Source organism: Tripterygium wilfordii, chromosome 18 (genome assembly GCF_013401445.1).
Source record: "Tripterygium wilfordii isolate XIE 37 chromosome 18, ASM1340144v1, whole genome shotgun sequence".
NCBI classification, from domain to species: domain Eukaryota; kingdom Viridiplantae; phylum Streptophyta; class Magnoliopsida; order Celastrales; family Celastraceae; genus Tripterygium; species Tripterygium wilfordii.
The window spans coordinates 7836523-7862353 of NC_052249.1; the positions used below are offsets into that span (position 1 = coordinate 7836523).

The 25831-nt window shown below is 35.2% G+C and overlaps 1 protein-coding gene and 1 long non-coding RNA gene across 4 annotated transcripts; both read left to right on the plus strand.

The window, feature by feature from the left end:
* The first annotated feature begins 9900 nt into the window (after positions 1–9900).
* LOC119984406 (probable magnesium transporter NIPA3) lies at positions 9901–17324 on the plus strand. 2 transcript variants are annotated; one of them, XM_038828327.1, is made up of 9 exons: positions 9901–10621; positions 11565–11621; positions 12654–12744; positions 12814–12974; positions 13124–13251; positions 13351–13488; positions 15987–16079; positions 16560–16665; positions 16880–17324. In XM_038828327.1, exons 1-9 carry the CDS (start codon positions 10468–10470, stop codon positions 16990–16992), a joined length of 1041 nt encoding a protein of 346 aa, XP_038684255.1. In that variant the 5' UTR covers positions 9901–10467; the 3' UTR covers positions 16993–17324. The 2 variants fall into 2 exon arrangements, with proteins under 2 accessions (XP_038684255.1, XP_038684256.1); XM_038828328.1 differs by lacking the exon at positions 16560–16665.
* Positions 17325–22003: 4679 nt separating this feature from the next.
* On the plus strand, positions 22004–24474 carry LOC119984652. Of its 2 annotated transcripts, XR_005464945.1 has the most exons (3): positions 22005–22187; positions 23263–24249; positions 24337–24474. It is a non-coding gene; the product is annotated as an uncharacterized LOC119984652 (long non-coding RNA). The 2 variants fall into 2 exon arrangements; XR_005464946.1 differs by lacking the exon at positions 24337–24474 and having other exon boundaries at positions 22004–22187; positions 23263–23837.
* Positions 24475–25831: the final 1357 nt, after the last annotated feature.

Consider the following 25831-nt stretch of genomic DNA (forward strand, 5'->3'; position numbering starts at 1 on the left):
ATTCAATTCACATAAATCAAATATTGTTTTAATGTTCAATATCATTTACAAATGATTTAATATCAACAAAATTAGACATATAGGACCATAGGTCCAAACAATATATACCCTGGATTTCATTAAGAAACCAACAATCTTACATCATAACTGGAGCATGAACCCTAATAGTTCATCCTAGAAAAGTTAGGAATAAAATAGTACATAACAACTACTCAAAGAATAGCAAATGCGCTGAACCATCAACACAATATTGCAAATCTAGGAGAAGAATGTTCCCCAAGATAGCAATCAAAGAGTGACAAGCAAAAAGGTCTCCACCAAATGAGCAGTCAAAGCAAGAATTAAGGTGAATAAGCAAAGGTAAAGATGGATCAACAATAATTTTTCAAGAAAAAACCACACCAAGTATGCAAGCAAGTAGTAGGGAATAAAAAATGCGCAAATCTCTCTCAAACACCGTTTTCATTACCACAAAACAAACAAGGTGGCATCCATCGCCCCCAGAACACTAAGTTAATCCCATCCGCCAAGTTCTCACTCTCTATTTTTTTCCCACTTTTTTCAACTACACTAGATTAAACTATGAAAGCGGCAAAAGAAGGAACGAAGTTACCCTAGTCATGTGACCGAGCAACTTCCTCATTTGATGGTGAAAAGTGTCTACAAGCCACCCTCCATCTTCACAATTGCTTATCCGATAATGGCGTCAAAAACTTGACCGACACAAAAATGTGTGTGTGTGTACTTACTCCAAGTATAGGGTAGTCGTGAAGTAATAAATTTCGGGAGTCTGGAGTCGAATCCACAAGGAAGCAAAATACATTTTTAAGGTGGATGAATGTTGTAACTAAAGAGATAAACGCAAGGAATAACAAATAAACTACAAGAAAAGTAAAAGGAGGTCGAATGAGTCAGCAAGCATGTCAACATGTATCTAAACTAAGAACTAATTTAGGAAATTAATTACTTAAAAGCTCTAGCCTCTAATCCTTCCCAATGGATATTAATTTCTAATGCTCAATGTATAATTGCAAACACGCACAACCATACCTAATGCATTGTGCGATATTATTAACTATGCATATGTAAAGAAAATTGGGCATGAAGACTTCGATTCCTATATGGAGGTCATCGGGTCTCTTCGTCTACAATGAACGCAAAAAGATACACCTACTCTAATAGATTAATGTTTCCCCTTGGGGCTTGACTTTGCTAGTACCCTAGTTTCATACTCAAATACCAATTAATCATAACTCCCACATGCATATTCTATAAATTCCACAAAATTCCATCATCAATACAAACAATTAATAGCTATGCAATAGAAACTCAATCAATTAAGGAAATCATGCATCAGACATTAACAATTTCTAATCAAACATATTAAATCGAATCCTTAGATTATACAATCCAAAAACACAATAAAATATGTTATTCTCATGCACCCAATCACACAACTATCACAAAATTAAAGAAGAGAGGTCGAAGTTACGACTCTTTAAACATACCTTGAGGAATCAAAACTTGCATCCACTCTCCGGACTAAAGACTAGAAAAGTCAACTAGTCACTCATGATTATTGCAATAAACATCCAATCTATTGTCATCTAAATAAGAGTTTATACAAAAATCAAATAGAGGAATCAAAAACAACAAAGCAAACCTAGAGAGAAAGTTATTCTACACTACACCTATGGTGGCTAAGAGAATGGAGGATGAAATGAGAGGCCCCTCTTCTCTTAGGGTTTTCACCCCTTTCTTGTGTCTAAATATACCTATTTACCCTTACAAAATTGTCCTCCATTAGTTGCAATTGAGATTTACCCAAAAAGTTTCTCAAAATTCTGTTTTGAAAGTGCAGATCAGTGACAGCTATCCAGACGGATTCTGAAGGTGTCCCGACAGCTGGTCTTCATCAATATTTCTCGAAGGCTCTAACTTGATTTTCAAAGTAAGTGTCTGGACACATTTAGTTGTTGTCCGAACACCCCCAACTTCACTTGAAATCTAGAGTTTGTGAATGTGCAGTTTGGTTGCAAATGTGAAATGGTAGTGATGACGACATCATTGGAATGATGTTATAAATATATATCTATATAGAGGAATTCTTACATAAGGGTTTATGTTTACACCTTTGATTTGAAACATGTTGGACCCAAAACAGTGGAACCCACTTGTAGTCTCATTCATCCACACCATTAAAACGTAACCCTTATTTTACATCCTTACATTAGACCCTTATATGAAAATTCCTCTATATATATATATAGAGTATAGGTAGACAATTGGGATAAAGACCATATGGAACGGTGACGGGATGGTGGATCAACTTGATTTGAAACATGTGGGACCCAAAATAGTGGACCCCACTTGTCGTCTCATTCATCCGCACCATTAAAACGTAACCCTTATTTTACATCCTTACATTAGACCCTTATATGAGAATTCCTCTATATATATATATATATATAGAGTATAGGTAGACAATTGGGATAAAGACCATATGGAACGGTGACGGGATGGTGGACCAACTCTTAGCCATATTCCATATTGGTCCATCTTCCTTGGTTTGCGCATCCGATGATCTATCGCAAGAGGACACCCCTCTTTGGCATGAACAATTCTCCCATAGTTGAAGCACATACGAGGAAGTTCTCATATCTAAACTCAACAATAATATCATAATTTCCCACATGAATCTACTTCCACCTTACCAAAGGCTGAGTAAGAGGAATCCAAACCCGAACCAGAACCCGCAGAAAGGGGCCCCTAACCAAAACTGTCATCAAGGGTATCAACTTCTTCAACCTGGCCGAGAGAGTTATCAAGAAGCATGCCAACATTCAGATTCATAGCCAACAAAGGGAGGTCATGGATTTTTACTGAGAAGAGTTCTTCGTGGCAATGTATTTCTTGTAATGGTAATGTGCCATGAAAATCCGCTGAAAGCGAATAAAGATCGGTTGAGCAACCAGAGGTGCACCAACAACACTTGTTCTTGTCATTATTTGATGCAAAGGTGATCGCAAAGACATTATCACCAATATCTAGGAAGGATGGAATAACAGAAACCTTTCAGACATCTTTGAAAGTGCGACGAATTGTTTCTTTTGAAATGGGATGATACATAAATAATTGGTCTATGACACTAACTTCCACTTTCTATTGCAGTGTTTGAATGTGACTATCATCGCATATTAGAATTGATTCCTCCTATTCCATAAGTACAAAGTTTTTCCACTAATTAGATAACTCATCCATGATAAACCTTAAAGAGATTTCAACTCCTCTATTGAAATCAATGAGACCTTCACCTTTTCCTCTCAAGAGGACTCATAAGAAAAAAGGAAGAGAGAAAATACTTTTTTCTTTGGATTAACAACACATTTTTGTATGTATTCATTTTTCACTCAAAATTATTTGATTAGTTTAGTAAGTTCATTTTTATATATAAGTTTATGTTATATAAAAAATTTAAATTTGTTAGGAAAGATAATACTAAAATCTATACTTATATATAAAGTAGAGGCTCTAACAATCCCTGCTATTATTTCGACACCTGGCCTACTAAAACTCTCTGTTTCTTCCTATGTGGACTCTCTATTCTTCCTTTATCTCTATTTCAGACGCTCACAATTTCTCCAATAAAACATGACCAACTTCAATTTTAAAAAAAAAAGTAAAACCAAGCTCATTAAAAAAACTTAAAACCAAGCCGTTACTTGTGTAGTAGTCAGTTTATGATTTTGAAGCTCCTCTCCCATGGCGTCCTCTGCTTCACTCTCTCCCCTACTGCAAGACCTTCTCAATGAACTTCTTCTCTCCACTTCCCTTTCGCTGAGATTCTACAAATTGACGAAATAATGCTCCTTCTACTTCCTTTCCAATTGCTCGCAAGCTTGACTCCAGCTAATCTCTACAGGTTTGAAATATTCCATTTTTTTCCAAACCATCTTATCAACATGTATTCCTGTTGCTGTTGTTGAGTACTGTAACTACTTGGAATGCGATGATTAATTTTGCGACTGATTCGGATCGGATGAGGAAATAGAGGAACTGTTTGATAAAATGCGTACAAGAGATTTCTGTATCTTGGAAATTCAATTATGTTTGGTTATTTTCGTAGTAGGCAACTAGGGGACACTGTAGAGGTTTTCGTCCCTCTTGTCGGGGTTTGATGTTCCCATCATCAGTCAGGGCGATGAATTTACAAGGTTTGAGGGAAGCTCAGTGCAAGGTTTGAGGGAGACTCAGGGGGAATTTGCAAGATTTGATCTCTAATTTCTCTCACCTCTCATGTTTGATTGATTTCGAATTCCAAATTTATCTACAGATTTCTCTACCGATTTCTACATAATAGAATTAAGAAGAATATGAAATTGTCATTGGTAACAAGCATTTATCTTGAATTAGCTTGTCCTTGTCATTCTTTGATGTAAAGGTTATCGTAAAAACATTATCACCAATATCTAGTAATGATGGAACAACAGAAACCTTTCAGACATCTTTGAAAGTGCGATGAATTGTTTCCTTTTTGGAATGGGACGATCCAAAAATAATTAGTCTATGACACTAACTTCCACTCTCTATTGCAGTGTTTGAATGTGACTATCATCGCATATTAGAATTGATTCCTCCTATTCCGTAAGTACAAAGTTCTTCCACTAATTAGATAACTCATCCATGATAAACCTTAAAGAGAGTTCAACTCCTCTTTTGAAATCAATAGAGACCTTCACCTTCTCTTCTTGAGAGGACTCATAAAAGAAAAGGAAGAGAGAAAAGACTTTTTCTTTGGATTAACAACACATTTTTGTTTATATTTATTTTTCACTCAAAATTATTTGAGTAGTCTAGTAAGTTAATTTTTATATATAAGTTTATGTTATATAAAAATTTTAAATATATAAAAATTTAAATTTGTTGGGAAAGATAATACTAAAATCTATACTTATATATAAAGCAGAGGCTCTAACAACCCCTGTTATTATTTCGACACCTAGCCTACTAAACCTCTATGTTTCTTCCAATGTAGATTGTCTATCCTTCCTTTATCTCTATTTCATACGCTCACAATTTCTCCAATAAAACATGACCAAAGTCAGTTTTAAAAAAACGTAAAACCAAACTCATTAAAAAAACTTAAAACCAAGCCGTTACTTGTGTAGTCAGTTGATGATTTTGAAGCTCCTCTCCCATGGCGTCCTCTACTTCACTCTCTCCCCCACTACAAGACCTTCTCAACGAACTTCTTCTCTCCACTTCCCTTTCGCTGAGATTCTATGAATTGACGAAATAATGCGCCTTCTACTTCCTTTCCCATTGCTCGCAAGCTTGACGCCAGCTAATCTCTACAGGTTTGAACTCTTCCCTTTTTTTCCAAACCATCTTATCAACATGCATTCCTGTTGCTGTTGTTGAGTACTGTAACTACTTGGAATGCGATGATTAATTTTGCGGCTGATTCGGATCGGATGAGGAAATAGAGGAACTGTTTGATAAAATGCGTACGAGAGATTTCTGTATCTTGGAAATTCAATTATGTTTGGTTATTTTCGTAGTAGGCAACTAGGGGACACTGTAGAGGTTTTCGCCCCTCTTGTCGGGGTTTGATGTTCCCATCATCAGTCAGGGCGATGAATTTACAAGGTTCGAGGGAAGCTCAGTGCAAGGTTTGAGGGAGACTCAGGGGGAATTTGCAAGGTTTGATCTCTAATTTCTCTTGCCTTCCATGGGGAATATACAAGGTTTGATTGATTTCGAAATCCAAATTTATCTATAGATTTCTCTATCGATTTCTGCATAATAGAATTGAGAAGAATATGAAATTGTCTTTGGTAACGAGCATTTGTCTTGAATTAGCTTGTCCTTGTCATTCTTTGATGCAAAGGTGATCACAAAGACATTATCACCAATATCTAGGAATGATGGAACAACAAAAACCTTTCAGACATCTTTGAAAATGCGACGAATTGTTTCTTTTGGAATGGGAAGACCCAAAAATAATTGGTCTATGACACTAACTTCCACTTTCTATTGCAATGTTTGAATGTACACTATCATCGCATATTAGAATTGATTCCTCCTATTCTGTAAGTACAAAGTTTTTCCACTAATTAGATAACTCATCCATGATAAACCTTAAAGAGAGTTCAACTCCTCAATTGAAATCAATAGAGACCTTCACCTTCTCCTCTCAAGCGGACTCATGAGAAAAGGAAGAGAGAAGACTTTTTTCTTTGGATTAACAACACATTTTTGTATATATTTATTTTTCACTCAAAATTATTTGATTAGTCTAGCAAGTTAATTTCTATATATAAGTTTATGTTATATAAAAAATTTAAATTTTTTATATAACATAAAACTAAAATCTATACTTATATATAAAGCAGAGGTTCTAACAACCCCTGTTATTATTTCGACACCTAGCCTACCAAACCTCTCTGTTTCTTCCTATGTAGACTCTCTATCCTTTCTTTATCTCTATTTCAGACACTCACAATTTCTCCAATAAAACATGACCAAAGTCAGTTCTAAAAAAAAGTAAAACCGAGCTCATTAAAAAAACTTAAAACCAAGTCGTTACTTGTGTAGTCAGTTGATGATTTTGATGCTCCTCTCCCATGGTGTCCACTGCTTCATTCTCTCCCCCACTACAAGACCTTCTCAACGAACTTCTTCTCTCCACTTCTCTTTCGCTGAGATTTTATGAATTGACGAAATAATGCGCCTTCTACTTCCTTTCCCATTGCTCGCAAGCTTGACACCAGCTAATATCTACAAGTTTGAACTCTTCCCTTATTTCCAAACCATCTTATCAACATGTATTCCTGTTGCTATTGTTGAGTACTGTAACTACACGGATTGCGATGATTAATTTTCTAGCTGATTCGGATCGGATGAGGGAAGTAGAGGAACTGTTTGATAAAATGCATATGAGAGATTTATGTATCTTGGAAATTCAATTATGTCTGGTTGTTTTCATCGTAGGCAATTAGGGAACACTGTAGAGGTTTTCGTCCCTCTTGCGGGGGTTTGATGTTCCCGTCTTTAGTCAGGGCGATGAATTTACAAGGTTTGAGGGAAGCTCAGTGCAAGGTTTGAGGGAGGCTCAGGAGGAATTTGCAAGTTTTGATCTCTAATTTCTCTTACCTCTCATGGAGAATATACAAGGTTTGATTGATTTTGAAATCCAAATTTATCTACAGATTTCTCTACCAATTTCTGCATAATAGAATTGAGAAGAATATGAAATTGTCTTTGGTAACGAGCATTTATCTTGAATTTTGTATAGTGTAGATCACAATATGGTCTCAAAGATTAATAGTAATAACGAGAGCAAAGTTTAAAGAATTGAAATTTGGCCATTTGGACAACCTAAGCTTGCTGCTAATGCATTTTCCGATGTGGTGCCCCTCTATCTCTATTCTTCCATAAATTAACGCTATATTGTTTTCCATCTTGGTTATGCGTTTAGCGAATTATAAAAGAACGATGTTCATCTCAAACAAGTTATTTCTTCATTTGATTTTGTCTTGAGTGAAACTTGGTTCTGCCAGGGATGTTACGACAATACTCAAACAGATGATTTCGATTGATAATTTCATTTTAGAATGCATGCAACCTCACATGCATGCTGACATCATATATCTATGATGAGGGTAGACACTAACTTTGGAGAAAGACCATTTTCATCAAATCAACCTTCGTTTTTTTGGAAGTTGTATCCGAGATTTTGGGTGAACAAATTATAGAAAAAAATCTTCCTCTGAATTTGCACATTGTTATTTTTGTAGATTATTTAAGAGAGCTTTTGAGGTTGTTAAGACTAAGGCTTTTGTGCATCACCGTTTTGTCCTTTTTTTTGGCTTTGATCAATAACAGGGTTTGGGTCTTGAAGTGGGTTGTTTTAGTGTTTCAAGATTTGGAGGGATTGATATTGCTACTGCAATTGGGTGTCTGCCACTGAAGAAGCACAATATTGGGTCCCATGAGTTTCAGAGTCCAAAACAAAGAAAAATCATAAACGGTGTGTTGGAATGAATATGCAATTAATTTCTTGCTTCGGTCTTGCTTTGACGCTGGTGAGGAATGCATATGATTTTTATGTCTCAAAATTAATGATATTGGTTCTGTTCTATGCATGATCCAAATAGTAATATTTATTGGTGTATATTGTTTCCTCTTATATGCAGCGTGATTTGCATCCTAAGATGGGTTACCTACGTTCAAAAACTCACATGCCCTTGGTGTAAATTTCCATTTGAATTCCTGAACGTCCATCGTGCACTTGATGGTAGGTATTACAGCTGATTCCTGTTTCTATTTATTTATGCAAGCACAAAAGCTAGGATTGAAATATTTCTGCCCATACAAGTTAAATATGCATTGTTCTTTACTCGAGTCGTTTTGATTGTAGAGAAATATCATGGCATATATATATATATATATATATATATATATATATATATTCTCATCTATAAACTCATAAACCATCAAAGAGTTTTTTTCCTTTTTTATTTTATCTTAGTTTTTTTTCTTTTTTTTCCTCGAGAGGGGGTGATTTAAATAAATGGAGCTTAGAGAGGAAATCAAATAAATGGAGGTGATGCTAATGAAATATATCGACATGTTATTGGTAGGCTAGCCAAATATTTGAATGGATTTGATTGCTGAGTTGTTTGGAAGAACCAAGAGTTGGCATTTGGTAAGCAATTACTTTGGAAATTATGTGGTGACCGAAACAAAATAGATGTACTGTCTTCAAAAGATATCGAACTTTTGACAATTTTTTTAGCTTCAGCGATGCTTCAAAAAGGATGAGGCAAAAATTGCTAGTGGACCATTAGTTGTTAAGATAAATAATTTTAATATTAATACAGTTAAAGAATAAATACAGGAAATTATTTATTTCAAATATTGTATTGGAATGGAAATTTATGAATAGCAATCTAAAATACAATGCAAAATATCCATATGTGAGATAAAAAGCTTTTTTAAAAAATAATAAATAAAACTAAAAAAAAACATTTACCCTCGCATCGTGCGGGATTACTTTTTCCTTATCACAGCGTTTAAAAATTGAGTAAAGAAATTAAAAAAAATATAAAATATAACATTTAAAACTCAAAAAAATATCAAAGTACTCGAGCTTCATGCGGAATAACTTTTTTCCATATAGCAGTCTGTAAAACTTGAGAAAGAAATTGAAAAAAAAAATTAAATATAAAATATAACATCTAAAAAAACTAACAAATAAAACTCAACAAAAAAAACATACCCGCGCATTACATGGGATTCCGACTAGAATTTATTAACATTAGAGGACTACCACCCCAATTATATCCCCCTTCCCTTGGTGTCAACCACCCCAATTATCACAAACTAACAAAAAAAATGTAATGATAAATATCCAAAATATTAGCATATTTTTAGTTATAGATCCCACATTCAGTCCCTTGAATCCAAAAGTAATTTCTTTTTTTTTATGTAAATATTAACACATGTGATAAACAAAAACAAAAACATATGCAAGTAAGTCATTTGTTGATAATCACGTTGTATGTAATGGATCATCTATCCATTAAAGTGTGAGTTTGAATCCTACACTTCCTCTAACCCCGTTTCAAAAAAAAAACGTATATCTTAAAAAAAAAGAAAAGAAAGAGAAACAAAAACATAAACCAAAATAATATAAATTTTCATATCCATAAATGTCCATAATCTAGGTGGTATGAGGAAAAGTTTGAGAGATCATAATCCCCACACTTCTCTTCATGTCATCTAGATTATGATATTTATCAATATCAACATTATGTACATGTATTGTTTTTGAAACATAAAATGGGAGAAAAACATGGATAATAATATAATTGATGATGTGGATTAGGAAAGATGGAGTGCACCCATCACATACATTTCGTTTCGAGTTGGAGAAGTCATTTCTCTCTCACTCACAGCGCTCTCTCTCTCTCTTCCGATCCAAGAAAAAGCAGCGTCAGTCACAGCTGTCCTTGCCCAACTCCTCTGTCTCTTTCCCTCTCTCACGCATTTCATCAACCGCCGACACGATCTTCAATTTCTCTTCGGAAATCTGCTTCCCCTCGCTTAGATTAGATCCATTCGCTTTTGCAACTCACCTCCCCTGAGTCCAATCGGAGTCAAATTCTCCTCACACGATAGAGCTCATCTGTAAATACTCCGCCCTATCCTTGCAATCTCTCTCCTAGCTCGCTTCGAGTTCATCACCGAGTCGGGGATTCAACATTTCTACAGATTTTACTTGACTTTGAGAATCGACCTTAGTACAGACTGAGAACACTAGGTGTTTTTGCATTTTCGGTCGGATTGTCATTGCGGCTCGGTCCGAGTTGGCACAGATTCATTCCGTTGCGATTTATGGTGATGTTTAATAGATTTATCTGTCGAAGTTAGGGTTTTCCATTTACTAGTGGTTTGCTTGCCATGGCGTCTCAGCCTCAGAGCTGGCGCGAGGGCATGTCCTCTGATAATATCAAGGGATTAGTTTTGGCGCTTTCGTCGAGTTTCTTTATTGGTTCGAGCTTTATAGTCAAGAAGAAAGGCCTCAAGAAAGCCGGTGCTAGTGGCATCAGGGCAGGTATCAAATATTTTATATCATTATTGTGAAATTTAGTGCAGTTCAAGCCGAAATCGGAAAATGTGAACTATTTCGATTCTGTAGACTTAGTAGGGAAGTTTAGTTGACTGGATCTATTCTAATGGAAATTTGATGTGATTGTCGACTGTTTTTGACTATTGGTTGCTAGTGTCGCAGTCATAAACTTTCCTTCAAGTTTTTTTTTTAATTTTTTTTATGCTCAAGTATATTATCAATTTTTGGCAAGTTCCGTTGCTACTCTTCTATTTGTTAGAATTGAGATTGAACAATTCATCAACAGCTTATGTATTAGAGAATTGAGATCACTTATGAAAGAAGAATTTCCCTCTGATGAAGATATGTACATCCAAATACACCTGAATACTTACTATAGAATGAATGAAATTGGATAGTAATGGCTGTATATATTTATTTTATTCATTGCATTTTGTATCTATGTATGTGGTCGAATTTTGTGTCTGGTTTATTCACCTGTGCAAAGGCAAATGTGTGGTCTAGTGGTAGAGTTGCAGGGGTGCAACCAAGAGATTACTAATTTCAATTCCTAGAAAGAGTCTCTTCCCATATTATGTGGGGGTAAGGTCTACGTACATCTTGTCTGTCTTGATCCCGCCTATTGCGGGAGCCTTGTGCACGAGTGTTGTTTATCTTTTCATCCTTTTTTTTTATATGTATATTCGGTGAAGAGTTGCCATGTATCAGGTGAGTACTTCTGCAATGGGTTTGCATCATGTTTCTGATCAACTGAAGAGTTGCCATGTAGTTATCTTTATTCTCTTGGGAAGCATATGTGATGACAGTATTTGTGCTAGTTACTTTGCAAAAAATAAAATTGTTCTTTTATAATGTAATATTGTGAAACTGTAATTCTATCATATGCAACCGATTTTACTGAAATCAGGTTATAAAATTTGTTTGACAGGAGTTGGAGGCTATTCTTACTTGTATGAACCTTTATGGTGGGTGGGCATGATAACTAGTGAGTTTTCTATCATTCTTTTTTATTAGTGAATGCTTTGTGGGTATATATGTTATCTTCCAAAAACAAGCAGAAGAGTAGTTATATACTTATATCTTTTGTAGAGTATAGATTAATGCATCTATTATGGAAATAGAAGAGAGAAATGGTTATCAATGTTTATGAAAGCATGATTCCAGGGTATTATGAGGTGTATTTGTGTCTATAAAAAAAGAGGACTTTATGCTGGTTTTGTGATTTAGTACCTAATTGACTTGTAGTTAGACCTGACACAGTCTGAAGTTGCAAATGAGGCAGATATGGAATTATGAATAATTTTGTGTCTACCATTATACAAGCACTTCACCTCTGGTTTGCGTGCTTCAAATTGCTGTGTGGTGACTTATAAGAATCTCTTTGGTAGCTTGGTTGAGCATGAAGTGGTTGGCTATACAAAATGTTTCCCGTTTACAGTTGAATCAAGTGGCTGGCTATACAAAATGTTTCCCGTTTACAGTTGAATCAAGTGGGTGCTGAATGTGCATTTATAATATAAATAAATCTACGTTTACCTCGATGTGGTTATCCCATTTTGAAAACTTTATTGATGTACTTCCATAATCCATATCATAGTTTTGTGTCTCTCACATGGTGCGATGCATTGTGCTTATGTGATTGTGTTTGGTCGTGAAATACATATGTACTTTGCTGTCCTAGGAATAACTACATTCATTTTGTCTTAGACTCAAAAGATGTAATGGTGATATGTTTTCCTGGAATCACTTCAGTTGTCGGTGGAGGCACCCTTTTTTTTGCTTCATTAACCATGGATTGGTTTGGGATGACTTCTTCAGTGTGCAAAGCTACCTTGTAAAATCCCCACCCTCACCCCTGTCTCAAAGAAACCAAACTAAAGAAGAAAAGAAAAAGAAAGAAAGAAGAAAAGGAAACAAAAACCATTTAATAATCCATGTTGTTGTAATAATGGATAACTTTTTCTACTACATATCAAAATAAAAATGCTTACTTTTTATTTCATGTCTATTTCAACAGTGATTGTTGGAGAGATTGCTAATTTCGCAGCTTATGCATTTGCACCAGCAATACTGGTTACTCCTCTGGGTGCTCTCAGCATAATAATCAGGTAGAAAGGTGCACATACTGAGTTTCATTAGTCGATTCTTCAGGTTCTCATGGTGGTGTGATTTTGCAGTGCCGTTCTTGCGCATATAATTTTACGAGAGAGGCTACACATTTTTGGAATTCTTGGTTGTGTCCTATGTGTTGTCGGTTCAACATCAATTGTTTTGCATGCTCCTCAAGAACGTGAGATTGAGTCTGTCACTGAAGTTTGGGATCTTGCCACAGAGCCAGGTGGATCATTTTTCTTTATGATAAATTTTCTTCTTATCCTTTGGAATCCTCATGCATATTTTAGGTTCTTACTTATGCTTATAAATAAGTTGCCAATTTATTTATTTTGCTCAATAAATTTTACTCATGCTCCATCTCACTCTTTGCAGGCTTTTTACTCTATGCTGCTGTGGTCATAACAACTGTTTTTATACTAATATTCCACATTATCCCGGAATATGGGCAGACACACATAATGGTTTATATTGGAGTTTGTTCCCTTGTAGGTTCTTTGTCGGTATGTTAGTTACATGGTTTTACTTTAATTCTTAAGGTTGTTTCTCAAAGTTATTATTTTCTTTCGATGTTTTCCACTCCTGAGAATGTAACTTGACAGGTCATGAGTGTCAAGGCCCTTGGCATTGCATTGAAGTTAACGTTTTCGGGAATGAATCAGCTAATATATCCGCAAACTTGGGTTTTCACTGTTGTTGTAATCACGTGTGTGCTCACACAAATGAATTATTTGAACAAGGTAGCAATCGTTTCTTGTCTCCAATTTTTTTTTATCCTCTCGACATTTTTATCCATTTGGGGAAGTATGTTCTTTACTGTGGTGTGTTTGAACTTTTGTTGCTAGGTCCTTAGAGAATGGTGGTTGTCGTTGCTCATGTATACAATTAACACCTTTAGAAGTTTAGAAAGCTATGTTCTCTGAGTTTTATGCCGACTGGCAGATTAAAGATTGTACTTGATATCTAATATAACCGTGAAGAAGCCCTTTTTCCACTTGCTTTAAGTTGATTATAGGATGGATTCATTGTGTCAACAAACTTGTTTGTTGCTGTTTTTCGTAGTTGATATTTTCATAGTATCGTGAAATGGTGGAGATTCGGAAGTGCATATGATGACTTATTGAGGAAGATTGAGAAAGAGGGGGTGTGATACAAAATATGTTTCATTTCTTAATGTTGTCCTTCTACCAGTTTTTTATTGACACTAGATGAAAACAGTTGGTCAATTGGATAACAATGGAAAAAGTGCCTTTTAGGTGAGGAAAATATGTCAGATCAGCACATCTGCTTGCAGCGAGTTTGTGGAACAAAAAAACATTGCCATAGATAATAACAGCGAATAAGTCAAGGACAAAAAAATGATGATGAGCGAGGTTTAAATTCCGAAATGTGGTCTGCTTCTTGGGGGGCATTCCTGCATTTGCAATATTTGGTCATGGGGAACATATACAAAACGTCCTATTGATTGGCAAGGTTTTACATTTGCCAATGGCATGCATATTTCCAAGTTCCCAGGATATGCTGCAGGCATATGCAGATTTCCTATCTTTTTTTTGTCCAGTAGAGTGGTTTATTATTGTAGCATTGCTGTTTCAAAGATTTTATGAATTTAAAAGATGATTTGCGAAATTTGGTCGATACAATTATATGGGTTTTCTTTGTGCTTCCTTTATGATGGGTTTTTATGCCTTTATGGTGGATGGATGTGTTGGGTGGAGTTAGTGTCCTGTCGTTCTCTTTGCTGCATATCCAGGCTTCATGAGGTGTCCCCAGTTAAGAAGGGGGGATTTGAATCTGTGGTCTTGGAAATATGTTCTTGGTTTTTCACGTGACTACCCTTCCTCTTAATAGAGCTTCCCAAGGTTCATGCATAAGGATAAAAGGATCCAGTTGGATTGCATGATTATCGCCAGATCCAGAAGCCACCAAACATATTTGCCTTCCCCAATAATGGTTATTTGTTATTATTCTGCAATATATACCACTGTTAGTGGATATCTTTTATATAGATTATAAGATGCCATGGAGCATTTTAGAATGATGTAACATTTGAGGCTTAGTAACGCCTATTAGCTTATGGGGATGACTTAATGGAGATTAGTTTGTTTTCGTATATATAAATTCTCCGTAGATTTTCCATCATTGCCATATGATGGGTGATCCTAGTGATGGACGTAGAAACTAGCTCATGGGTCTCATATTTTCGCTGTAGTTAGGGCCTTAGAGGTAGTTAACATTTTGAAGACTATTTTGGAAAGAAGCCCATATTCCTTTTTTTTTTGCTTTTGCTTTATTAGAACTGATTGCATTATGGTTGCCGGTTGGTTCGTATGCTTAATTGTGGGATTGTTTATTGTTTGCGTCTGGTAAGTGCTATCATCATAACATTCTAGCATCTAGGAACTTGAAGTCAGTGTCACTGCTAAAGATGGTAGAAAGTAGAGCAGAGGATCGTCATGTTTCTTGAATTCTGTACATATGTGGCTTGGAACTGGTTATTGTTTCATGTGCCCTTTCAGGTAATATTGTAACTCGAGTAGGAATCTCTAGAATTTAGAAGCTCTTGCAATGGTTACCTGCCATCTTCTTGTACATCTGTTTCAGTCATCAACAGTTAGGATATTGTTGATTTTCTGTAGTTTTCTATTTGTGGTTATAGATTGGGTTTATTTCTTTCTCTTGCTCGAGAGTTTAAAACCATTTATTCTGATTATGAAGTCTATTCTGGATATACTCTTAAGTGTATTCTTTTATTTCGAAGAGATTGAAGGTTCAAATCCTCTCTCATGCTAAAAATAAATGATAAACAACATTATCCACCCAAAAAAAAGTCTGTTCCTGTAATTTTTCATCAGTTCAGATTTATTTGTATTGATTCATGCCTTTATATTTTTTGGCGGAATTGTCTGTGGATTTAATTGTTGAGCTTCCTTAGAGTGATTGACCATTGGCATTAGGCTATTTAATTTCATATTCCCTCCTTGTCTCTTGCAATGCATCGACTTCTATATTTGGTTCAGGTTTAGTCGTAAATTTAGGGTGTGATCTATAGTTCATATTTTTTGACCAGAAACTTGTTTGGCACTAGGATAGGTATTTACTTTTTCTTTGTATCACTATATTGCAGCTGCTTCCCTTGCTTCCTTTTCTTCAACCAAATTCCTTTTGATCGACTTTTCCCTAGTTAGTTATTTTTCTCTTATTTCATCCTATTAATTTTTTTTGTCCTTCTATGCAGGCACTTGATACATTTAATACAGCTGTCGTGTCTCCTATATACTATGTTATGTTCACCACACTAACCATTTTGGCTAGTATCATCATGTTTAAGGTAAGCCTTTCTATGATTTGGTTACTAAAAGGAATATTCCATAGATTACTGTTAATAGTATGGCCATTAAATGTTTTCCTTTTAAGGAACAATTTTACTTGAAAGTCTCTCATATAGAGAAACATGAGCAAACCTTTCATTACTTAGTGTTGGAATTCTTTGTTACTCGTCTTTATTTTAGTAGAGTAAATTGATGATTGATACAGTGGATACGGCTGATGCATATAAGGTTATGTTTTAATCAATTTGCTCTGAAATGAAGCATGATAAAGTGAATTGATTTAAGTTAAGATGCAATTTAGTTCAATTGATTTGTTATATAATGCAAAGCTTCTTCTTCTTTTTTTTTCTTTTTTTTTTCTATATGCACACAGAGTGTCATATGTTACAAATTATTTAGTTTTGTTGTTTGAGCAGAAACAACAATATTACGAGTTCGCTTGAAATTCCTCCGTTGAATTTATGATTTTGTTTCATTAGGATTGGGATAGGCAAAATCCAACACAGATTGTCACAGAGATGTGTGGGTTTGTTACTATCCTTTCAGGAACCTTTCTTCTTCACAAAACAAAGGATATGGCTGATGGTATGCTCGTTTTCTCATGCTCATTGTGGATCCCTATTTTAATCATATATGTGTTCATGTCATCCATGAGGAAGCCACGGACCCATGGTGGTCTCTGCATTTTACCATTGAAAGGCGATGTGGCCCCTTAATTGCAATCACTCATGTGAATGATGATTTCACTTTATATGTTTTGAATATCCTAAACCTCTAAATACTGTCATCCTGGAATCAGGTGCAAGTTTGACTAATTCTACATCTGTAAGGCTATCGAAGCACACAGAAGAGGATGGCTTTGGTGCGGAAGGCATCCCTCTTAGGCGGCAGGACTCATTGAGAGCACCTTGATGCATATTAGGCTTGTTTCTGTAAACTTTTCTTTTGGAGAGGGAACTTTTTGACGTCGACGTTACTTTAGTGAATCTCTCTTCCTTCTCCATCTGTTTTTCCCCCAAAACTGTTAGAAAATGGGGGGCATGCTCTTTCCTCGTATGTTCTTTATTTTCATTGCAATTAGATGTTTAGCATGACTGCTGCCTTGGTGCCTTGTATACAATTTCCTCCCCAAGTTCATACGAAAGAAAAAACTTGCCTTGTAATTTTGAGCAGACTTGGTATACAAAACCAATGTACTTGGAAAACTTGAGTGGATTTTCTTGCCAAAATGTGATCTGGGATGACGGCTAATGTGCTTGAATTGTGTGTTCTTTTCTTTTTAAAAAAAAAATAAAATACTCAACTACCATTTGAAATGCCGCTGACTGCTGCCATTGCATTTCTATTGCTACAAAATAATGGCATTCGCCTCTTGTTCGGTACAAATATTTTGGGGAATGATTGCAGGGACTTGATATACACGGTATAGCCACAAGGTTGAAATCACAAGGGAATTAAATGGTTGATTTGCTGAGGACTAGTACCTTTGAAAAGACGAAATAAAGGAGCTTGCTATTTCATTCTTCTAAATCCCACTGTGCCATTGCTTATTTAATCTTTCATTTCATTTAATATGACAAGCATTACCAATAATAGTGTCTATCGAAAAAAAAATAAAAATAGTAGTGATTGTTAAAATTTCAGTAATGAGATTTGTCAGCTTTACTTGTAATCAGTTGGCAACACAAACTGAATGGAAGAAAGCCTTCTTCGCCAAAACTGATACTTTTGCAGCGATGCAAATATAACATCGCATCGATCTAGACAAATCAAATGATTCTCCGCCTTCTCACACTAGACTTGCAAACTTGACTCAAATACAAAACAAAGCCCATCCCATTACGATAAAAATTCGGCTTGCCTTTTCCAGGGGCTACTGGTACAAAGCAAGTAAATACATAACCAGCTTTGCAGGATATTGTCAAGCGATCTGTAACTAGTCAGTATCCTCGGCCAAATAATCTGCAATATAAGATGTTGAATAAAAATATTTTCTTATTAAATTTATTTATGATATTATATTTTACTCATTTTCTTGTTATTAATAAAATATTAAAATGACTTATTTTGTATAAAATGATTGGGGCCTTCCTAATAGGGCCCTGTGAAGGTGAACTTTGATGCTGCTCTTGATGTTGAGCGTAATATTTCGGGTTTGGGAAGCATCATCAGAAATGAGAGGGGCTGACCTCTTGCTGCTCTTTCTTATGGGCGCCCGGTGGCCCTTTCTCGTCTTTGGCAGAGTTGTATTCTGCTTTGACAGCCTTGCGTTTGGCTAATTACTTGGGGTTCCAAGCTATCCATCTTGAGGGCGTTCTTGAATATTATTGATATGGATTTAATTGCAAACGCACAAATCGCACAAGTAATAAAGAGATGAGCAAATTATCGTTTCCACTAGGGATGTGTTGGCAATCAAAATCAATGTCAAAACAAGCAACAACTATGAAAATTGGGGGAAATTATTCGTGATTGGTTTTTGTTTTTAAACTAAACTAAAGCAAGGAACAAAAGAGAAATTAAGTAATCACAAATATAATCAGAGATGGAAAACACTACGATACTTAATTTCACCTTACCTATCCAATTCAACTCTCTTGGTCCCTTAATCCCTAATTCATCTCTTAATAATGACAATCGATTTCCAAACCTATTCAATGTTCTATTCCTAGATACATCAAACGTATTTTCAATATAAATCCCTGTTATTCCTAACAATCCGATTAATATATCAAAAACCCGTTAAGAAGTATGGAAATTATTTAGCGATTGCATAAGTCACAAACCTATATTCCTATGGTTCATGCACCCTATGTCATCTATGGCTTGAGGCAAACCCTAGATATCTCCTTCCGGTCTCAATCTAGGCAACAAACCATTTAGATGGTGATCAAGCATCCAAAAGCATTAAGCACATCCATAGACAATCAATAAGAGAGATAAATCAAGAAATAAGGAAACCAAGTTTATTGAATCTTCAAGATTTGGTTACATTAAAACCCTAGAAAAGAAACCAAGCCACTCATAGAGTCAAGATACATCATCAAGCAATGGAAATCAACCATAAAAACTAAGATAAAAGAGGAGAGAGAACCCTCTTGTGGACCCTCTTCTTCTCTAGGCTCCAATGGTGGCCTCCAAGGTAGAAAATGAATCTCAGCTCCAAGAACTCCCCCAAAACCCTATTTTATGCCCTTTTATACTTCCCCAAACTCTTATGTCGTTTCCAAAACAAGTTGGGGTCGTTTTGGCTCAAAAACACGTGAATTCAGAACTTTTTGGCAAAACTGCGGGTGTTGTGAATAGTAACGCCGATCGATCGGACATTGTTCCGATCAATCGGAAATGCAATCTGTCTCCATGAGTTTTTGGGTGTTTTGGCAGGTCCGATTGATCGGGAATGGCTTCGATCGATCGAAAATTGGTTCTGGAGTAAAAATCTTCATTTTGCACTATTTTCCTCCATTTCTTGCCTTGGCACCTACAATATGCAAATATAGCTTTCTTAAGCAATATCAACTCTTAATCATTTCAAAATGGGATGAATTTATGTGTAAAAGATGCATAAATTTATGTATATATTTGGCACATCAATTATTAATGCGCTTAAGGATTTTTGATCGGGATGACAATCTCTCAGATTGGGGCTTGGTGGTTGGGGAAATTAGTTGGCTTTTACAGAGTTTTTCTTTCTGGTCTGTGTCTTTTGTGCGTAGAGATTATAATGGCCTAGCCCATTCTTTGGCTAAAAGAGGTGTTCATACCCTCTCTTCAAAGGTTTGGTTCAAATGAGGTCCTAACGGAGCTAATTTCGATGATGGAGAGGGACCATACTTTGGCTGCCAGGACTGTTTTTAAGGAGCCATGATTTTCCTTCTCTTTGTTTTGTTTTGGCTGGTCCTGTTTTTATTTTCTGCTTCGTCTTCCCATCAGGAGGAGAAGAGCTCCTTCTGTTGTTCCTTTGTTGGTTTTCTTTCAGGTCTTAGATCTTTTAAAAAATATAAATTATTTTTTAAGTATAATTAATCAAAATTGTTAAGTAAAAAATTAATAAAACGTGGGCCCCACCTTTTTCATTAAAAAAAGTAACTTATAAAATTTGTGGGACCTATGTTACAAAAAATACCGCATTTCAGCTGCAAAGAAGCTCCCAATCTGAGCTTCTTTTTGCTGGCGGATCCGCTCACAAGTTCTTTTATTTATGTATGATTGCATTGATACAACTATTGGCGTGGGGTTAAAAAAGGACGCCTTTGGGTTTACTCTTGTGAACTTCAAATGTTTAGTACACATTGGTGAGCATATTAGGCATGAACCATTCATTCTTGCTTCTCAAGCTAAAATGATTTATTTTGTTGAAGATTGTAGGGCAAATTATTGGTGTGTTGTTGTTCATACGAAACCTAGGGACTTATTCAGTTATTTGACATGGCTAACATAGATTCACAAAATGAGGTAAAGACGTACAGTGAGAATGATTCATATCACGCTCAAAATATGGAAAATATTTTTCAAGATAATGATGGAATCGAGATCGTTAGGGTTGATGTGAATGGAGAAACACTTAATGAACTTTCTATTATTGTTCTAAATAATTCTAGTGGTGAACATAAAAATGGAGATGAATTGTAACTACTTGAATGTTGTAACTAATATTGTCATTATGTTTTCTTCTTTTAGTGTGATGAATAACATTTACGAAGGTATGTCATGTTAGTCATGTCATTTAACATGGTTTATATTATGGACTTGTGTAATTTTACAGTATTTAAAATGTAATTTAGGGTTTTTCTTTGTTATGTAGCCAGCATAAACGACAAGAACAAGAGGGAGACGCCAAGTTGCTATTTTATCTGAAAAAGATGCTAAACAACATGGTCAAGCATCTATAAACAATAATGGTGTGCAAGTTGAAGAAAATGGAGATTCTCAAGTGCAATTTGAAACAGATGTCACAAATGAAGTGAAAGTAGAGGGCATCGTCGAAATCATTGGTATAAATTTAAATGTTTGATGTTTGATTTGTTTTATTCATTACGAACATGTAGATGAGCCACATATATTTCTCTAATTTAAATAACTTTGAAGGATTAGAGAGGGATTTATTGAGAGGGATAAAGGATCAATGGTGGGAATGTTCTATCCAGGATGTACTTTTCTCTTTGGCTTTTGAAAGTACATTTTGAACTTTGTAATTCTGGTTTTCTTTTTTTTAGATTGGCAACTCTGTGGTATATATTTATTTTGGGTAAGATTAACATGTAAAAAGTTATTACTAAGTGGACATAAATATTTGTATACCCTATGAAAATGTAATACTAGCCCATTCTTTGTATACCTGATTATTGGACATAAATATTTGTTTGATCAACAATTTTATTTCTTTTGATTTACATGCTGAAAAATGCAAGTGGAGATTGATTATGATATAGATGAATGCAATTCTTTTGTGGGTTCTTTTCAATTTATCTTATTGGGTATAGATGAACACTATTTGCTTGTCTCACATTGTGTTCAGACTTATTTGGTTCTCTAAACACCACTCAATAGTCAACACACACCCAGATCATCAATCTTGATTCACTTGCTTTGTGTTGGTTGTTAACATAAATGTAGTTGATCTGTTGAAAGTTTTCCGTGTTCAATTAATATATAGATTGTTGAATGCCTTTATTGGTTACCTTATTATAACTTTCAGGGAAAATTCTACTATGATGATTGCTATAACTATTGAGTGGAGAAAACAATTGCAATGAGATGGAGACACTATCAGCCCGTTTGGTGAACCATATATCACCACAATATATGGCTCTAGAACCATATATGGTTCTCATGCAACAAACATCAATTTTCAGTCCCGAATTCCCAAGCAATTTCATGACAATTTTTGACTCAATTTGGAATTGTTCTGATTTCAACCATTTGGAGACCATTTCAAATTCCATTTACTACTTTACCCTCCAAGTTGCTCTAAATAATTGGTATACTAGAGGCCATTTGACTCTCTAGTTTTTCACGCGAAGCTTTATTTGTGAAAAAAATTCCCCTTCTCCGACGGTGCGGCGCAACCTCTCCTTTAAAGTTGTGTAACATGATGTCCACCAACGGTACCAATCTCCTCTAAAGCTTCTCCAATTGATTGCTTCACACACTGATAAGAGTCTCTCCTATTCAACACAATCTTATTTATCTGTTCTCGATTAGGGCATATTCTGGTTTTAAGCCTAACATTTGTTGTCGATTAGGACTTGTTAGCCAACTACATGTAATCCAGTAAATTGCTATATTCCGATTTTGATATTGTTCATTTTTAGTCTATACATATTGATTGCGTAGGAAAATCAGTTGGCAGTCTTCTCGCTTCATTCTTTGCTTTGATGTAGTAAGGTTTCGATTTTATAAATCATATGTATTTTTATGCATTTGTTGTTTTGTTGATTTATACCTACCACATATTGGTATCAGAATATGGATATCTATACAGAACGAGAGGTTTATATGTGTTCGTTGGTTTCAATTACAATTTATATACGTCTGTTGGTTTGACTATCTCATTTTAGATGCGTTTGCTGGTTTCAATTACGATTATATCTCATTTTCATGAATTAACCGATTGTTATATGGTGCTCTCCTCTCACTGTTGCCATTTGTTTCTTGATCTATCCCCAATGTGAGTTTTTATGTGATCTTCCTCATTATGTATGCTTGGGAATATTGTTTTGACTGTAACATTATTATGTTTTGACTAGTTTAGGAGATTACTAGGATAGGAAAGGAAAGGAAAGTTTGATAGAGGGAGATGACAAGTTTAAATGAGATAGTCAAACCACCAAGGTTTTTCTAGATATGTTGTATGAGTGGAAGAAGAAAAATGTTAGGCTATTGAAGTGGGATAAGGTAGCTGAAGAATTCAACAAAGGTAGTGGTAAAAATTATACCCCACAAAAATTGAAAACAAAGCATGACAACATGAACAAAATTGGTAGTCGTTCAATAGGCTTATGATTGTTGAGATAAGTTTGGGGATCAATTTTGAAACTGACAAAGTTGAGGCCACTGATGATTGGTGGGCAGCTAGAATTTAGGTAAATTTTTTTGTCATCAATGTTACATGATTTGTATAGTAAAGTGTCAATATTCAAGTATGTATACAAGCACTCATATGCTACTTCTATTGTGCAGGAGAATATTAACTTCAAGAAGTTTAAGAATGGAGGCTTCCCTCTACTTGGGGAGAAAGATAAGTTGTGGAGGGGGGGTGGAAGCTCTCTCACTGGTGATAACAATGTTTCTTTAGTAATGGTAGCAATGGTATCGGATAATGATTTCATCCAATCATTTGGAGTTGATTGCTACACTCCCAAGTTCCGTAGACTCAAATTATGACAAATTGGTTGGTGAGTTCTCCACTAGTTCTTCACCTATCAAGACAAGCGTTCCCACCCCTGGTTCTACCAACAATGGAGGAAGCAGGAAGATGAAGAAAGCCACAGAAGAGCTAAAGATCCTTGGTTTGATAAGTTGTGTCAACAATTGCACTTTACTTATGAGAAACAATTCTTTTATTACGCAACGAAACATGAAAATTATGATGTGAAGAAAGTTGAACCTGTGCAGCCTGTCCCAATTGTGCAACCCTGTTCAGGCAGTGATACTAGTGCAATCATAGATTCCTATTGATCCATCATATGATGTTTCTGTTAAGGCCCTTGTGAACATGAATCTTGATGTGGAAAATCCTGCACTGTTCTGCATTATTATCTAACCTAGGGGTAATGCATTACATGAAACTCCTAGGTATATACGAGAGCATTCCAAAATTTCTTATCGTATATGTTTCAAGGATTGTATTCGGGCCAGAGAATAGACAAAGATATATTGGGAGAAAAGGAGTTACAACCCAAAATGTTTTAGCAGTGTGTGACTTTGATATGATGTACACATATGTATCGGTTGGATGGGACGGCTCTGCCCATGATAGTTACGTTCGCACCATACAAGGGAGAGAGGTATCATGTTGATGTATTTCATAATGGAGCACACGCATTAGGACCCCGTGAAGTATTCAATAAGGCCCATGCTCGACTTAGAAATGTCATCGAAAGGACATTTGGGGTTACAAAAAAGAAATGACAGATCTTGAATGCAATGACTTTCTATGATATAAAGGTACATGATTGTGTTAACATGCATGACACTTCACCAATTTATATGCTTACATGTTGTTATAGACATTAATTTTAATGACATTGGCAGAATGTCAATTGTGGGAGATGCTTCGGTGCCCGACCCCTTTTGTGAAGCTATGGATGATGGAGTTGATGACTATTTGGTCATTGACAATGCTAATATGACTCAGTTTTATGACATGTTTGCAAATCAACTATCGAGCGCAATATGATTACTTTTGTTCATAAATTAGTAATATTCGTAAGGGATATTTGTGTTAATTTATTAGACAGAATAAAAAATGTTATGAAATATGTATGAATTAGTTAAATTATATGTATGAATTTATGCATTAAAAAACATATCTTAGTTTATGTTTTAAGAAATATGTATGAAATTATTTTACCATTCAAATATATATAACCATATTTTAAATCTTATTTATTTATTTAATAATGCTATAATTAGTTTTATAAATTATTTATAATGTATTTTGCTATTTATTTAAATACAGGGGTGGAGGGAGGGGGACTACACTAGGCTGTAGTCCTTAACCCCCACACCCCAATACTAAATATATATATAGCATTATATGTACACATATATATATACTATATATATATCCTACAACATATATATATAGCATATATATATATATACACATATATATACTACATATATACATTACTATATATATATACATATATACTTATATATACACTATATATATATATATGTTTGTATCTTTAGACTATGATGTTTTATTACCTAATAGTAATGAATGATACATATTCTATTATTATTTATATTAAATAATAATACATAACAATACTTACGTGTTCTAGTTATCTTATATGGTCTTTAATTAATTTTCATCAATTTCAATATGTATTTATGTTAAACTATTGGGTTACTTTATAATACCAAACATTAAGATGAATTTTCATCCATAATATCATTTTAATAAGTTGTATTGTTGTAAAATAGCACTATAAAAATTTATGGAGTGTTGCCCCCCGAACCCCTATAGAAATTTCTCAAACAAACCAAAATGCGTTAGCCCACCCCATTATCAATTCCTGGCTCTGTGATAGGTGTGATAATACCTATTGTTTTTGGTAGGAATCTCCCCCTCTTAAGCTTCATTTAAATAAATAATGAGTGTATTTATGTTTTGATTTGTATTTTTTGATAGGTTGATTGCGGTTTGGATGAAAAGTGATGAAAAAAGGGCTGAACTGAAGAAAATGTCCACCGACCTTCGTGTGTTCAAATACTTATAACTTTTTGTCACGTTATCGGAATCAAGCGAAATAAAAGGCATTGGAAACTAGACATCTCAAGCTTTCCGTAGACGCTAAAATCGTGCAAATCGGACGTCGTATGGAGATTTTGGAATCATTCCACGCCTAGGCGCAATATTTGTGCACGCCCAGTATCACTTGTGCACGCCCAGTCCAGCGAGTTGGGGCGTGAATTTGAAGTTGTGCACGCCTAGGATTGCGCCTAGGCGTGCGCCTAGGCGTGGTGCGCCTAGGCGTGAATACAACGCGCCTAGGCGCACAAGACAGTTTTTTGGGAT

Excerpts from the sequence above, each read along its gene's own strand:
- LOC119984406 (XM_038828327.1), top strand. The coding sequence starts at position 10,468 with ATGGCGTCTCAGCCTCAGAGCTGGCGCGAGGGCATGTCCTCTGATAAT. Across the intron at positions 12,745-12,813 it reads GCTCTCAGCATAATAATCAG|TGCCGTTCTTGCGCATATAA; the intron begins GTAGAAAGGTGC and ends GTGATTTTGCAG. Across the intron at positions 13,489-15,986 it reads AAATGAATTATTTGAACAAG|GCACTTGATACATTTAATAC; the intron begins GTAGCAATCGTT and ends CCTTCTATGCAG.